We start from the raw sequence: 15,222 nt of genomic DNA, 5'->3' as shown, positions 1-15,222 counted from the left end.
ATGTGCTATGTAACAATACCCACTTTGCTTCAAGGTAGGCTCACAAGCAAATCAATAACTTTTATTCAATCCAGTCCTAAAGAACTCTGATCTCAATCCAGTAGGTTACCACTTGAATGAAGCTTGCACCGTGACATGTGGCTGAAAACTCAGATTAATACAAACTAAAATTTATAACTAATTTTTCAACACTCTATTGACTCCATAACTTCATGATTTCAGGCTATTCTATAGACAAAGGCCTATTCTACACAGTGTTGGATAAATGTACATTATAAGATGGGAACAGAGTATATACAGGGCACACAGTATTTAAATCATTATCTTTTTGATAACTTATTTAGTAACATTTGTTTAAGTATCAAGCAAACATTAATTTCATGTTAACTATTCTGAATGTCTATGTATCTTGATATCTACAGCACTTGGAATGTTTTCATTGTCTTACTATTTTGTATTTAGATTGAGCAAATGCTAGACTTAAAAAAGTCACCAATGGCAGATGCCTGTATTTGTTTTGCTTATGATTAACACACAAAATACTTTTTCCCCCTCAAATTGCTGTTTCATGATTTTGCCTGTACATTTTGATTACTAGAAATTTTTTTTTTTTTTTTTAAGGCTGATATTATAAAAATGAAATTTCAGCATCCAAAATAAAAATTATCTCCTACAAAGCAGTAAGAAATTTTACAATCAAAAAGTTTTAGGAGCTATTTTCAGGGTAGTGTTGGCATTCACCTTTTTATCTTAATGTTATGAAGAGTGGTGAAACTAAAGCAAAATACTTTAGAAACTGAAGAAACAGAGGAGTGAATTCACAATGTTTAGGGTCATGTTTCAACTAGAGTTCTGGTGTTTACAGTGCTGCAAACTAATAATACCAGGCATATGTCTGGAAACTTATCCACCATATTCATGGAATTATGTGTGTCATTTTGAATATAATTAGGTACTGTAGATTCTTTCACATGAGTAATTAAATATATTTCCCTTTAATGGCCAGCAGATGGTTATATTTTGTTTTGAGCAGTAGGCGTTAACTGCCAATAAATACAGGCTCGAACGATCTGTTCTCATCAAAACCTTTTTCGGATGTTATGAATGTAGCCTAGACAGGAATCAAAATCATAAATGTATTTTTATTTTTTACAGATTACTTGATCACGACAAAGCCCACATTGACATTTTGATTTATTAACTAAAGCAATGCTGTCTTTCATGTCTGAATAAAATACAAAGCATTGTGTATTTTGAATCCCCACAAACTAAAAGTGAATATATTCTCTTCTTCATGCAAATACTCTATTTTTAGTTTGTGTTCCAATTTTCTATTTTAATGTCAAAAACAATGCATTAAAAATTAATGAAAGAGTAGAAATTATACAATTTTAGCTTTGTGACTGAGTATTTTCTATAATTTTTTTGTAGAGAAAAGTCAAGCAAAATGACACCTTCTATTGGCTAACTAAAAAGATTACAATATGCAAGCTTTCGAGGCAACTCAGGCCCTTCTTAATCTTGCCTGAAGAAGGTGCCAGAGTTGCCTTGAAAGCTTGCATATTGTAATCTTTTTAGTTAGCCAATAAAAAGGTGTCATTTTGCTTGACTTTTCTCTACATTCATAATGGCTAACACGGCACAACACCCTAGTACCCTATTTTTTTTTTGTAAAAGGAGAAAGAACTCACTTGTTCTTCTTCTTATGAAATGTGATGGCTTTGATATTCAAAATAGATTGCCATTTTTTTAATTTATGTAACACTAGCTTTCTACACCTAGTTTAAAAAAAACAAAGCTTTTTTTTATTAAAGTTTGGGGTTTGCATTAAATTACTTTTATGTCTCTTTATGTTCAATATTTTTTAATTTAATAGTGCCTTATCCTAATTTCAGTAAGGCATGTAGAAATAAAAAAAAAATCACATGAAAAAGTTGGTAATCCAAAATTAACCTCAATATTAATAAATATTGCTACTTCTTTTAACGATTTTCTCTAGAGACCTTAAATGTAATAAAAACAATATTTTTCCATTTTATTTCAGAGTACTGTTACAACAAGGATCTTATTAAAAAGTTTTTCACAATTTTTATTTGCATACATGTACCATCCACGAATACTTTCTTGATGAAAATGTTGTGCATTGTGATGGGTGACCGTTCCCACTACCTGCAAGGGACGCCAGCAGAGTGGAAGGACCAGGGGAAAGGGCATTGATGAGGCAATTCCTCTGATGGGACACTAGAGGACAGCCCTCCTGGACAGCTGTGGCACCATGGATTTCCGCAGGGCATGTCGGGAACTAGAATTTGGTCAAGCCCTGTTGGGTTTCGTGGGGGCCACCAGGGGGAGCTGCAGAGTCATTTAGAGGACCTCCAGCGCACTTGGGAGTGATTCTAGGTAATAGTGATGAGCCACCTGGAACACTCCTAAAACCTGAATATGAGGACCCGCCTCACTCCATTTAGTGGCCAGAGTCGGGAGGAAGGAGTGGAGAAGGATGGACTGTATATCGTGGAGTTGGTAATGTGTGCATAAACTGTAAATAAGCATGGGTGTTGAGTGAACCTGTGTCCTGCCCGTCTGTGTTTGTCCTGGGGTTAGGGTGGCAATACGCCCCCTTGTGGTTTACAGCATATAATACCGATTTCAGATTTAACTTGTCTTTTTCTTATTTTTTGGTCATTTTACTGCTTTGTAAATATGAGGTTTCCTTTCTTTAATATTAGTAATAGAAATTATTTTAAAGTAAATTTATTGTTATTTTTTAATGTAAGGCTAATAATATTTTCATCTAGAGATAGGTCAAGCATTCCCAATACAAAATGCTCCACAATTATAAAACATCAATTTATGTTAAAAGTCCACAGATGATGAGATACTACTCAAAGACAAGCAATAGATCTTTGACTGTTGGACAGCGCATTTTCGAGAACTCTTGAATTGAATGAACCAAGTAGATCTTGTGTTCCTTGAAGAGATTCGCACGCTCCCCCAGATCCCTGAACTAGATGAGTGACCCAACTCTCTAGGATGTCCAAGCTGCCACCCAAGCCCTGAAGAACAGGAAGAAAGCTTCCAATAAAGACACCGTACCTGCCAAAACATATAAATATGGGGGGCTTAATCTTCTTGTCAAGTTGACTGACTTCTTCACTCTTTTTTGGAAGCTCGGCAAGATTCCCAACTCATGGAAACAGGTTACCATTGTCAACATCTACAAGAAGAGGGGAGACTAACTGGACTGTTGCAACAGTCGTGGTATTTCATGTTTCTCCAGCTACTCTGTCACAGTGCAGACAGAATACTTTCATAGTCACAAGCTGGCTTTCGTCCCAAACATAGCACAATCCATACAATGTTTGTTGTCCACCAACTCCTGTACCAAGCTTGGCAACAGCTTTGAAGCATCAGCTTCGCCTTCATCGACCTTTAGAAAGCATTTGACATTGTCAACGAAGTGATATTTTGGGAAGTTTTCTGTAAGTCTGGATGCCCCTTAGAATTATTTACCATGCTCCATTTCTTTCATGACTAAATGAGGGTGAAGGTCCTTGTTGGCGGGGAAACATCTGGTCCATTCAAAATCACTGTTGGTGTTCAGCAAGGCTGTACCCTGGCTACGGTGCTCTGACATTTACCCTGTCAAGGTCACTCTTCCCTCCAGAATTAAGCTGGACACCACTGATGGAGCATGAATTTGGTACCAACTGGATAACTCAAAAACCATCTATGAGCTCCATGAAGGAGTCCATCACTTTGAGCAACAATGGACCATCAACAAAAGTAGAAGACAGCATCAAGATCTCTCTATTGACACCAACCTACTGTGCCTAGGCAGGCAATTCCTCTGCCCATTGTGCCCTTGGGTCTGCCTTTTCCAAACTGGACTGCTATCCCACCAGTGTACACATTGGAGGGAGAGTGTCAGGGATGGACATTGTCATCATTGAATCAATGGACTTGTCGGCGCACATTATAATAGCGGCTCAGTGATACGAATTATTATGTGTGTATTATCATTAAACTGGTTTGAGTGTCCCCAAAATATCTCTGTATGTATATGCAAAAATCTGAAAATATTCTAAATCCAAAAAACTTCTGGTCCCAGATACTCAATACCTTTTAACTGAAGTACAGTGTTAACAAAAATTTAATAAATTGTTTTAAAACCTACAATTTATAAATTGCTACACAGATTTGCTATTCACATAAGATTTGTGACTTTCTACAAACATTTTTATAGTCTAACTGCCTTGTTGTTAATACTAATTCATATAAGTATTAACAATGTTCATTTGCATTTATCTACAAAATAATACAACTGGTAAAATGAAAAGATATTTCAGCATATTTTGTTGAATATGTACATTACCTTCCCACTGTCCTGTTAGTGCAAGAGTCCGGTTGATAACAACATCAATTTCTCGAGCTCCATTTTCTACAGCTACACGTATTTCTTCCAGGCGAGCTTTTAATGGTGTTTGTCCAGCAGGAAATCCAGTAGCAACTAAAACAACATTTTTATAAGGATTAACTTAAGAAAAACTAATAATAAAATTTTCCTAGAAAAATATCAATGATATAAAATATTACAATAATGAGACTGAAACAATGAAAAAATAATTTAAAAAAATATTCAAAAATGCTGTTGTAAACAGAAACAAAATGTTATCCATGCCTCTACAGATAAACAAAGCACTTGTCCTTGAAGGTTCTGTGCACCTTCTCCCAAAAATATATATATATATATATTTTTAATTTCAATTAAGCTGTACTGTGCAAATTTCATTTAGACACGGTGTTAAATAAAAAAAGTCAAATGGCTAAAATTATGCCTCACAGTATCATCATTTTGCAGTGTAAAATTTTGAGAAAAAAAAAAAACATTTTTACTGAAGTATATCGTGTTTGAAAATGATTTCTTTGTTAATTAAATTTCAAACATTAGGACATAAATTTACAATATCACAAGCTTATGAAAACAATAAAGAAGTATGTATTACCTGAAGCAACAGGAATACAACATTTGGCAGCCTCCAAAGCATTTACAGCATCAGACACTCGGGATGGGTAGACACAAACTGCAGCTGTGGTTATACCTGGAGTAAAAGGAAAATACTTATTTGCAAAGATACGCAGAATATATTCTCTTGCACAATTATTAAAAACTCTATGAGTCTGCATAATAAACACAAAACTATGTCTGTTCCAAAAATATAAAATAAAAGAATACCACATACATTGCATAATGTGCATTACTACTAAAGGGTATGTAACCATTAGTCTTTGCAGGAAATGTGGAAGAGGTGGGTACATGACATGTGCAGTGTAGGAGGTGGGACAAACTCGGTCCAAAGCAAAGGTTGTCAGAAGTGGGTGTATAAATGATGTTCAAGTGTGAAAAGTAGTTTATAGGTGGTGAGTGAGAGGTGCAGGATGCTGATGTAGTAATAGTAAATTTCGATATCAGCAATGGAGTTCAAGAAAGTAGGGAGGTTCAACTACTTAGGTGACATGTTGAGTGCAGACAGTGGTGCAGGCACAGCAACACTGACAAGTCTGAGTGGCATCTGGAAGAAATTCCTGGAGCTGTATCTCATTCTAACTTCTAAAAGATTCTATTTGGTGTTAAAGGAAAAAAAATATGGAAGCTCAGGAAGATCGGCATAATGATGATGTGTTACCAGTAAAAGTGGCACATGAAACAAACTTGAAACAGAAATAAGAATTATCAGATGGGTGTGTGCAGGGTCACAGACGAAGATAACCCTGTATTGGATGAGGCAATTGGTGTTGTGCTAAGAAGAAACAGACTAATGTGGTTTGGACATTTTAGGTGAAAAGCAATGGATGATCAGATGAAGAGGTACACCAAGACTGAGAGGAATAAGGCCTAGAGTGAGAGAGTAAGAAATGTTTGGAACTGGGTGTTGGATTATATGAAAATAATGCATTTTACTCCACTGGATGCCCAGTGCCGTAAGCCAGTGATAATAACGAGTTCAAAACACAAATTTAAATACATTACAAACAGTGCACATTAAATTTACATTTTTTGTGTGTTTTCTTTTTAACACACAGTATATTCTCTAATTTTTTCAGATGAATTATTTAACAGATGTTAAATATTATATCTTAATTATTATTTTAAATTATTCAATATTACATGAAAAGTGAAAGCAAACAATAGGCTGCAACCTATAAATATCTGACTTTTGTTATAAAACTAAAGCTTTACCTGAGGATCATTTAAACCTTTAAAGACAGGTATTTAGAGGACTATCTAAACATACAACAAAAAAGTCATAATTAGTGGTACCCATATTATGCATTTAAACATATTCATTACTGTATACATTATAAAATACAGATTTTTATTTTATAGTTTCTGAAAAATATTTTTAACAAATATTAAATACAAGTGCGCAGTGAATAAAATGCACATACTGTATGTAATTTTTATCTAAAACATTACACAATTCTCCATCAGATTTAGCAGTCAATAAAACTTTTACTAAAGACATCCATGTTTCATTGCACCCTTAATTAGGGAACTAAAGCTAACTTTACGCAAGAATGTTTGTGATTATAAGTTTATTGGCATCCCCTATTTTTAACTGTTACGTTAATTTTGTATACAAAGATACTAAAAGCATTTAATGATATTCCTTTGGAAATCAATACTTTGTTATACCAATTAATTACAATATATGAACTAAGTGAATCTGAAGAATTGTTAATTATTTTTGCTTGGGAAGTAAAAGAGGTGAAATCTCTTTCTGCAGATGTACTCAATTTAAATCCACTTACCTTTATTGTGCATATTCATGCTCTTCAGCAGGTCTTCTCGGATGGGATGTTTTGCTTTAAAGCAGAGTCTGTACACATTGGACGGAGAGTCATCTCCAGACAGGGTGGTCAAATCAATACAAGTAACTGCCCTCAATAGCCAAGCAGCCTATAAGAAAGTAACAGATCTGTGTTAAAGGAACACTCTACCCACAAAACAGTATTTTGTTTAATGTTGCTTAGCCCGTGTGCTTTAAAGTGATGAATGAGAAAAGAAAAAAAATTTAAAAAAATTCCTGGTTCATGCAGAACAAAAAAAAAAAAAAGGTTATCATATAATGGGACCTAATGGTCATCAACACCAAATGTTTTGAAAAAGCCCATGGAAAAAAACAAAACAAAATTTCCACTTATTCATATAATATAATGAATATGTCCATTATACAGCCAAATGTTCAAAATGTGCAAAAAAGTATGCTAACATTTGTTGCTAAAATATTAACATGTATTTCAATAATAAGAAGCATGCTCTGTAAACAGTAGTACACATTCCCACAATTCATTCACATCTGCTTTCCTTTGTCATTCATGAGGGCATTTTCTAGAAGTGGTTTATTTAAAAATATTTTAATAAAAGTACATGTTTAGGATGTTATGAGCAAAGGAATGCGTGAATTTACATGTGGATTATGTGACATGAGTAACGTGAGATCATGAATCATGATCATGAATGTTAAAATTGTTGGCTGTTGCCCTGCATTGGTAACCTACTGTAGCTGTTGAACTGAAACGTTTGTTACTTCTTTTCTGAAGTAAAGCATAACATTTCATTTCTTTTTGGCTGTCACTATAGAGCACATGGGGCAAATAAAAGTATCATTTTTGGGTGGGGTATTCCTTTAAAGAAGGATTAGTGTAGTTTTACGTTCTCCTAAAAGAAGTACATTAACAAATGTATACAATGCTTCTGTATGCAAGATTCCCAGTTTCTACAAGACTTCAGCCATAACTAAATATTTATCATCAATCTACATTAACTTGTTTACATGGATTTAGTTTTCAGTAGGTAAAATTAAATGTTATGCAATAAATTATCCCTGTACAATTGACTGAAAAGTTGATTTAGTTATTGTTAATCTATTACAAGTGCATATATACTGCATTAAAACATAAACAAAATAACACTGTAAAAACATTTGCCATCTCCCTTTACAGTAAACAAACTATATCGCATATACATTTTGAATGTTCCTTTGCTGTCTACACTGTTAATATTTTGGCATCTGAAAAATAGTATTTTATCACACTTAACTCTCTGTTTCAGATCTAGCTTAACATACCAACAGTTATGTTTGCCTAGGTTTATGTTTGAGTAGTTTAGTGAACAGGTTTATTACCATTTGTTTGTATTTTAGCACAAACACTGCTTATCACAATCATGCTAAATGACCAAGGGTTAGGATTAGTGCTTTATCATGAATATATGAAAGGAGTACATCTGTAGGCTTTAACGTCATTTGTATTAACTGATTAATGCAATAGTATTAATATTATGTAATACAATTTTATATGTCAGTTTAGTGCCTGTAAAAATCTCTCTAAAAACTGCTGAAAGAAGCAAGGTTGCTCTGATTACTTTACAGAGCATCACAAACATTAACTCTGGCAAAGTTTTACCACAAACAATATAAGAAGTCTACATTTTAAGGATGGCTAAAGGATGCTGATAAATCACAAAAAAAAAAAAAAACATTAAAATGTTGAAGATGGAAAGCGGCTGCCAAAGAAAATGTTACTTGTCAGTTATATAAATTCAGTGGTCAATATGTGGTTTGCTGAAGAGAAAACAAGGGTTAGGTCATTCTCTTTCAGGTCAAGTTATAGGTGTACAAATAGAAAAGCTAATAAAATGTAAACAAGAAAGGTTTCTCTAGTATTATGGAAATCCTGTCATCACTTTCTATAGCACACACAAAAAAAAAAAGATACTGTTGGGCATGCAATGTTTGAGACATTTGTATACTGTTATGTTTCAGTCAGGGTTTCCCTCCTGGCTAAGATTCAAATGCTGTTTTCATGTCTGGTTTGTTAATTTTTAATTTTTTTTTTTTATATATCTTACATTTATTGGTTATTTGGTTTCTATGTATCTTGTCCAATTTACCACATGTTTTGTGGGCGATTCCCAATGAGGTGGGGCCACCTGCCCATTACTGTGAAGGATTGCCCTTGGCCTTATAAAGGCTCAGTGGAACCCACAGTCCCTTGCAATTCACTGAATGCACTCATGGTGTGACAAGTTTCTACTGTGAATTTTCTGTGCTCTTTGATAATATTACAGAGTTTTTAACCTTTTGCTCTATTAGATTTGTGTTTGGGACTTTTTTGCCTTGAACTACCTTTGTCTTTTCAGGAACTTCTTGATGTGCCTGTTGTGCTCACTGAAGTTTAACTGTTTAACAGAGCGTTTCTGAAATTAAATCTTTTATTTATAAAGATTCCACAATGCTCTTTGTGTGACTAGATGGGTTTTTGACAGTATTTTCCCCTCTAGTGAGCATTTTGAGTATTTCCGTGACTTTATGCTTTGGCTCTTTTAAGTTCACAACACATACAGGCCATGCAACACTTATAAAAGATAAATTAATACACCCCCACTTTAAATTACAAAATCCAACATACTGTACATATACTGTTCCTAACTGCAGCCTAAAATATATCAGGAAGCACTTAATCATTTCAGTCTAATACCAAGTAAATTAAGCTTCAGGGATATCACTCTGTCCAATTAGGAAGCATAAGCAATTGTGAATCAGCTTCACCTGCTTTGGTGAAAATGAAAGTGACAACAGGTGCACTGGACAGGCAACAGCAAGACAACCCCAAAAAAAGTAAATGGTTTTGTAGGTGGAGGCTGCCCTTGTCACTACTGGTAGCATTAGGCAGTACCTGCAACTGATTCAGGTCGCAGAGGTAGTCCAGCTCCTCCAAGATAACACATCCATAAATGCCATTGTCAAGCAGGTTTTCTGCATCTCCCCACACAGTCTCAAGATCATAGAGGAAATACCAGGACATTTACACGAGAAGAGATGGACAGGGCTGTAGAAGGGTATCAACCCAGCAGCAGGACCGCCGTCTGCTCCTTTGTACAAGGTTGAATAGAAGCACAGCCAGAGCCCTACAAATTACCTCCAACTGGTGTACATACTTCTGACCAAACTGTCAGAAACAGACTCCATGAGGGTGGCATGAGAGCCCAACTTCCTCTAGTGGGTCCAGTGGTCACAGCCCATCACTTTGCAGATCGATTGGCATTCAACAGAGAATACAACAATTGGCAGCTCTGCCATTGATGCTCCATTCTCTTCAATAGATCACAGCAGGTTATCAGTGAGCAGACGTGATAGACGTTAAAGAATCTGGAGATGCCACATGAATGTTATGCAGCATGCAACATAAACCAGCATAACTAGTTTGTTGGTGTGTCCGGGAAGGTCTGGGGAGACATATCCTTGGAGGGTCGTACCAACCTCCACATGCTAGGCAACAGAACCATGACTGCTGTTAGGTACCGGGACGAAATCCTCCGAGCCACTGTCAGACGTTATGCTGGTGCAGTGGGCCCTGGGTTTCTCCTGGTGCAGAACAATGTCCTGCCTTATGTGGCCAGAGTGTGGAGGCAGTTCCTGAATGACAATGGCATTGATGCCACTGAATGGCTCACACATTCCACAAACCTGAATCCAACTGAGAACTTCTGGGACATTATGTACTGGTGCATTTCACAGTCCCAAGTAGCGCCACAGACTGCCCATGAGTTCACTGATGCCCTAATCTAGGCCTGAGATCCCCCAGGATACCATCTGCTATATCTTCTGGAGCATGCCTAGACATTATCAGGAATGTAGACAGGCACATGTGTGAATTTCATCATGGAAACACATAATGTGACTCAGTAGTGTGTATGGCACACAAGTTGGATCAGCATGTGATTTCAGTTTTTGACTTTGATTTTCGGTGTGATGTTGAATCTAGTCCTCAGTGGGTTAGTGATTTTGGTGTCCACTGACCATTGTTGCATCATTTTGTTTGAAACAAATTACACAGTATTACTCAGTAAAGCTTTTCCAATTGAATATTAAATTCATTGAGATCCAATGTGTGATTTACATGTTCTTTTATTTTTCTGAGGAGTGTATTAAGAGTGAACACCACATATGTGCATGAGGAAAAAAGGTGTTTAACAAAAATAATGACAAATTTTGGTGTCATGTGCCAATCTTTATCCTATAGGAAAATATGCAGAGGAGGTTTCTAAAATATATTAAAAATAGAAATGAGAGTTTCCAAAACTGACACAGCGCTCAAACAGGCTCAATGCTATGCAACATGGAGAGCATATTACAGAAAAAAAGACTGCTTTACTGTTTCTCATTTATTTAATTTCAGGGTAATTACTTGGCAAAATAATTGTTTTATTTAAAATCTTACTTATTTTAATACATTTATAAAAAGCCCCAACTTTGGTATAAGTTAACAGTTTATTAAAAGTAAATCTGCAAATTACTTGAACAGTAGTATAACATGCCATAGTTCTTTCAATACAGTTTTTGGCTTAGCCTGTTTGGCAATTACACTTGTCACAAAGGAGATATCAAGTGACCACCACTCTAAAGATTTTATTTTAAAGCATATCAAAATTGACTTGTGGGATTAATTATGAAATAAAATTATAGCTTTCATTTGTTATTTATGCATTACCTTTCAGAATAAGCTCCACTACAGGGTATTCCAAAAGAGCCTCAATCTAGTTCTACTAATTTTGGTTGCCCACAAATATAGCATTATTAAATAAAAAATATAGTCACTCAGAAATTGCTGAGTTGTTGTGAAAAGTGGAAGGACCTACAGTATATAAATGAATCTTTATAATGTGCTCTAATATTTTATGCAAAATGTCCCTTTCAAAGAATAAATATTTACTTGACCAGTTATTACTGTGGTTTTGCTTGTTTATCATTCATCCACAAAAACTAGACTTAATCTGGCTGCTGTTCCCCCAATCACCCAAATTTATTCTTAGGCTTCCTGGAAATGCCCATAAACATCCACAGTTCTCATGGCTCCTGCATCATATATGCAGCCCATGCCAACCGAAGAACACCTTTATCAAATATATGGTGACATGACGATCATCAAGCTGATAACAAGGATATAGCTGAAGCACTGTTGATCCTGCGTGTCACATTTAAAATTCACTTTAGCTGTTTGGATTGGCTTTGTGTTGTGCGAAATGGTGGTGCAGGTAAGCTAGACAGCAAACAAAATGCTACATTTTTGTTACACCTCTAGATTGTGACAGTATTCTAAGCAACTTATAAACTTAAACCGATAAAGAGAAACTATATAACAAGCAAATGTCTAGGAATCAAGAAAAAGAAACTGTTGTACATAAGATTAAACAGGGCAGCACGGTGGTGCAGCTGCCTCACAATAAGGAGACCAGCACACACATCTTGCAGATTAGGTGCATATCCATTGCTTAATTAGCCCTAGTGTGAGTGTGTAGGTGTGGAGGAGTTTGTCCTGCAATGGGCTGGCATCCTGTCCAGATATTGTCCCTGTCTTGTACCTGATGACAGCTGGGATAGGAAAATGGATGAATGGATAAAACAGTACCCATGAAAAACAGAAGATAAAACAAACATTAAGAGAAGCAACAAAAGGAGAAATTGGGACTTTTGAACGTTATTGCACATATTTTATATGGTTAAATAAGCAAGAATCCACAATTTAAATTTGAAGCAATCAAAGTATAAGCCAAGCTTGTAATGGGCCCTCAGCATGATTTAGCATCCTGATATTTGTGAAAGAACAGCTGTGTCCCATAAACCAGACAACTATAGTATAACATCATCACACTCTTAGAACCAAGCATTGGAGATTACCTACTATTTTTTTTGGAGTCTTCACCTAGCATAGTGCAAGAATGGTGTTATTCTATTTTCTTTTCCCCTTGTCTTAAGCCATATAAACACTACAAATGTGTTTTCTTTTTATACCTTATCTTTTGATAACTGTACAGTTTTTAACCTTGCTTCAATATGAAACAAAAATGGTGCCACTGTCTTGGTTACTGTAAATATTTCAGCACATTTTTAGTTTTGGCATTGCAGTGTTAAAGACCATATGTTGTTTACCTCATAAAACAAAGCAAATCAAAAAATGAACAGTACATTGGTTATCTATAGTGAAGGGAACTACATTTAAAATACAATATTGAGGAAAATCATTTTACACACAACATGGTGGCCACAAAGCATCCAAGAACATCTGATGATTTACACATTACACTTTTACGCTACTTTTTTCATACATTTTATATTGAGTCTGCTGAACTCACTTGCCACTCTTTCTTCACTGCTCTTCTACTTTGTATTTGCTGTGCCCGTCTTAGGACAGCTGGATGATTAACTTTTACTTTAGCAATCCATTCTAAATCTGAAATATAAAAAATAGCCATCAATAAACTTGTAATATGATCCCACACAAACGTTTTTAATTAAAAAAACAGCTATTGCTGAACAGTTTAATGTGCACTTGATTTACCAATTTTTAGAACATATTAGAGAAGACTTTAGATCAATCCCAGTAATAACACACAGCAGTACCTTTTACACAATGGGTATTATAATGTTATTTACAATGTAATTTAGGTTTTAAGACTAGAGGCGATATAAACTATATATACACACGTATATGAAAGAAGAAAAAACACACATCACTGACAGGAGTGACCACAAGGATTATAATTCAAATTCCTCCACAACTTACTAATGCAATTATGACTCGGATGACAATTTTAAAATTTACAATCCAATACGTTGCTGTGAAATGTATATATGTGTGCTCTATGCTAGGCATAAATATATATATATATATATATATATATATATATATAATTATACAAGCATAATAATCACTTAAAACGATTTCGTCGTTGCAGACATTTACCCATTATCACATTTTCCAAGCTTGTTTATAAAGATCCACGTTTTGAAAATAAACTCATTCTATGTATATATATTACAAGAGGTTATTTTCTTTTTCTATAAATCGTATAGATACTAATAGCAGCTCCGGGCTCATTTTAAGTTATCATTTGACATAAACAGACAGTAATCATGCCATCGTATGAATGCGAATCATGCATCAACCATGTGAGAACATTTGCAAAAATACAGGCTAAAGAAACTGTTGTCATTTAACACAGAAACAGCCCTTCTTTTTAAAGTTATTCGAAGCCATTAAAAGTCCATTTAATTTTCTCTGTAATGTTCATAGCTCAGCTCATTGCCGCAACTTTAATTTTGTTCAATAATCATATCATATACGAACAACAGTGCTTGATTCTGTGCCTTACCAAGGTCTATTCCCGGATTTCTGGAACTCATATTCACAATTTACTGAGGAAGAAAACGTGTAAAAGGGCAACAGCACACCGTACATAGGGAGCGCAGGCAAAAGAACACCTCTGCCACACGTCACATCCACACGCGCAGCTGCGTCAGATGCAGTTACTTCAAAGGATGAAGCTCAGTGGCATCGTTCTCGCTCGAGCAGCTTCGAGCAGCTGCGAGCAGCATTACAGTCACAGGGCCGCAAGATACGAATTTCAACGGGTTTGTAGAAACTGACTTCCTGATTTTGACGTCACATCCGCAGTGAGTGCCCCTCCTTCCGCGTGCTCGCTTATGCCTCCTATTAGCAAATTATTAACCTCTGATTTGGTGCAACAGACAGTGGTTACAGTTCAAAAAATAAAAGTCTGTTTTCCAACGTAATGCTTGTTTAAGTTAATCAGTCGTTGTGCTGAACTTAATAAGTTCTGGACACAAGCATTTTATTTTTTGAGAATGAATAAATTAACCTTAAATTAAACGTATACTTGTCCATCCATTTTAGTACAGTACTAGGGTGTTGTACCGTGTTAGCCATTGTGAATGTAGTGAGAAGTCAAGCAAAATGACACCTTTTATTGGCTAACTAAAAAGATTACAATATGCAAGTTTTCGAGGCAACTCAGGCCCCATCTTCACTTGCATATTGTAGTCTTTTTAGTTAGCCAATAAAAGGTGTCATTTTGTTTGACTTCTCACTCCATCCATTTTGTAACGCAAAAAAATTTAGGTCATGGCGATGTTGCATGTGGGTCATGGCAGTACTAAGCTCTGGACATTACCAGAGATTTATTATGATGCTTTATTTAAAGAGAAGTGGACATGGAGGACAAGGAAAAGAAGCCTCTTCTGTCAGCCTTGCGGTGGTTCACAATTCACCTGACCATACAGGAATCTGCTTGATTTATCACACTTACCAGTTCCATCTTCCACTGATGATTAAAGCATAGTTGTTTTCTTTGGCACG

The 15,222-nt window shown here is 35.5% G+C and overlaps 1 protein-coding gene across 1 annotated transcript in view; it reads right to left on the bottom strand.

Moving 5' to 3' along the window:
* The window catches only part of dera (deoxyribose-phosphate aldolase (putative)), a 59,604-nt gene extending 45,120 nt beyond the window's left edge, over positions 1-14,484 (bottom strand). The window contains exons 1-5 of the mRNA XM_039769426.1: positions 14,219-14,484; positions 13,199-13,296; positions 6,814-6,961; positions 5,007-5,102; positions 4,376-4,510 (exon numbers count right to left, since the gene is read on the bottom strand). Of these exons, the coding sequence (XP_039625360.1) occupies positions 4,376-4,510; positions 5,007-5,102; positions 6,814-6,961; positions 13,199-13,296; positions 14,219-14,249 (508 nt within the window). The 5' untranslated portion in view covers positions 14,250-14,484. The remainder of the gene's footprint in view (positions 1-4,375; positions 4,511-5,006; positions 5,103-6,813; positions 6,962-13,198; positions 13,297-14,218) is intronic.
* Positions 14,485-15,222: the final 738 nt, after the last annotated feature.

Source organism: Polypterus senegalus, chromosome 11 (genome assembly GCF_016835505.1).
Source record: "Polypterus senegalus isolate Bchr_013 chromosome 11, ASM1683550v1, whole genome shotgun sequence".
Lineage (NCBI taxonomy): Eukaryota > Metazoa > Chordata > Cladistia > Polypteriformes > Polypteridae > Polypterus > Polypterus senegalus.
Note: the sequence above shows the minus strand (reverse complement) of the source record. Positions and strands in the feature narration are given on the sequence as shown.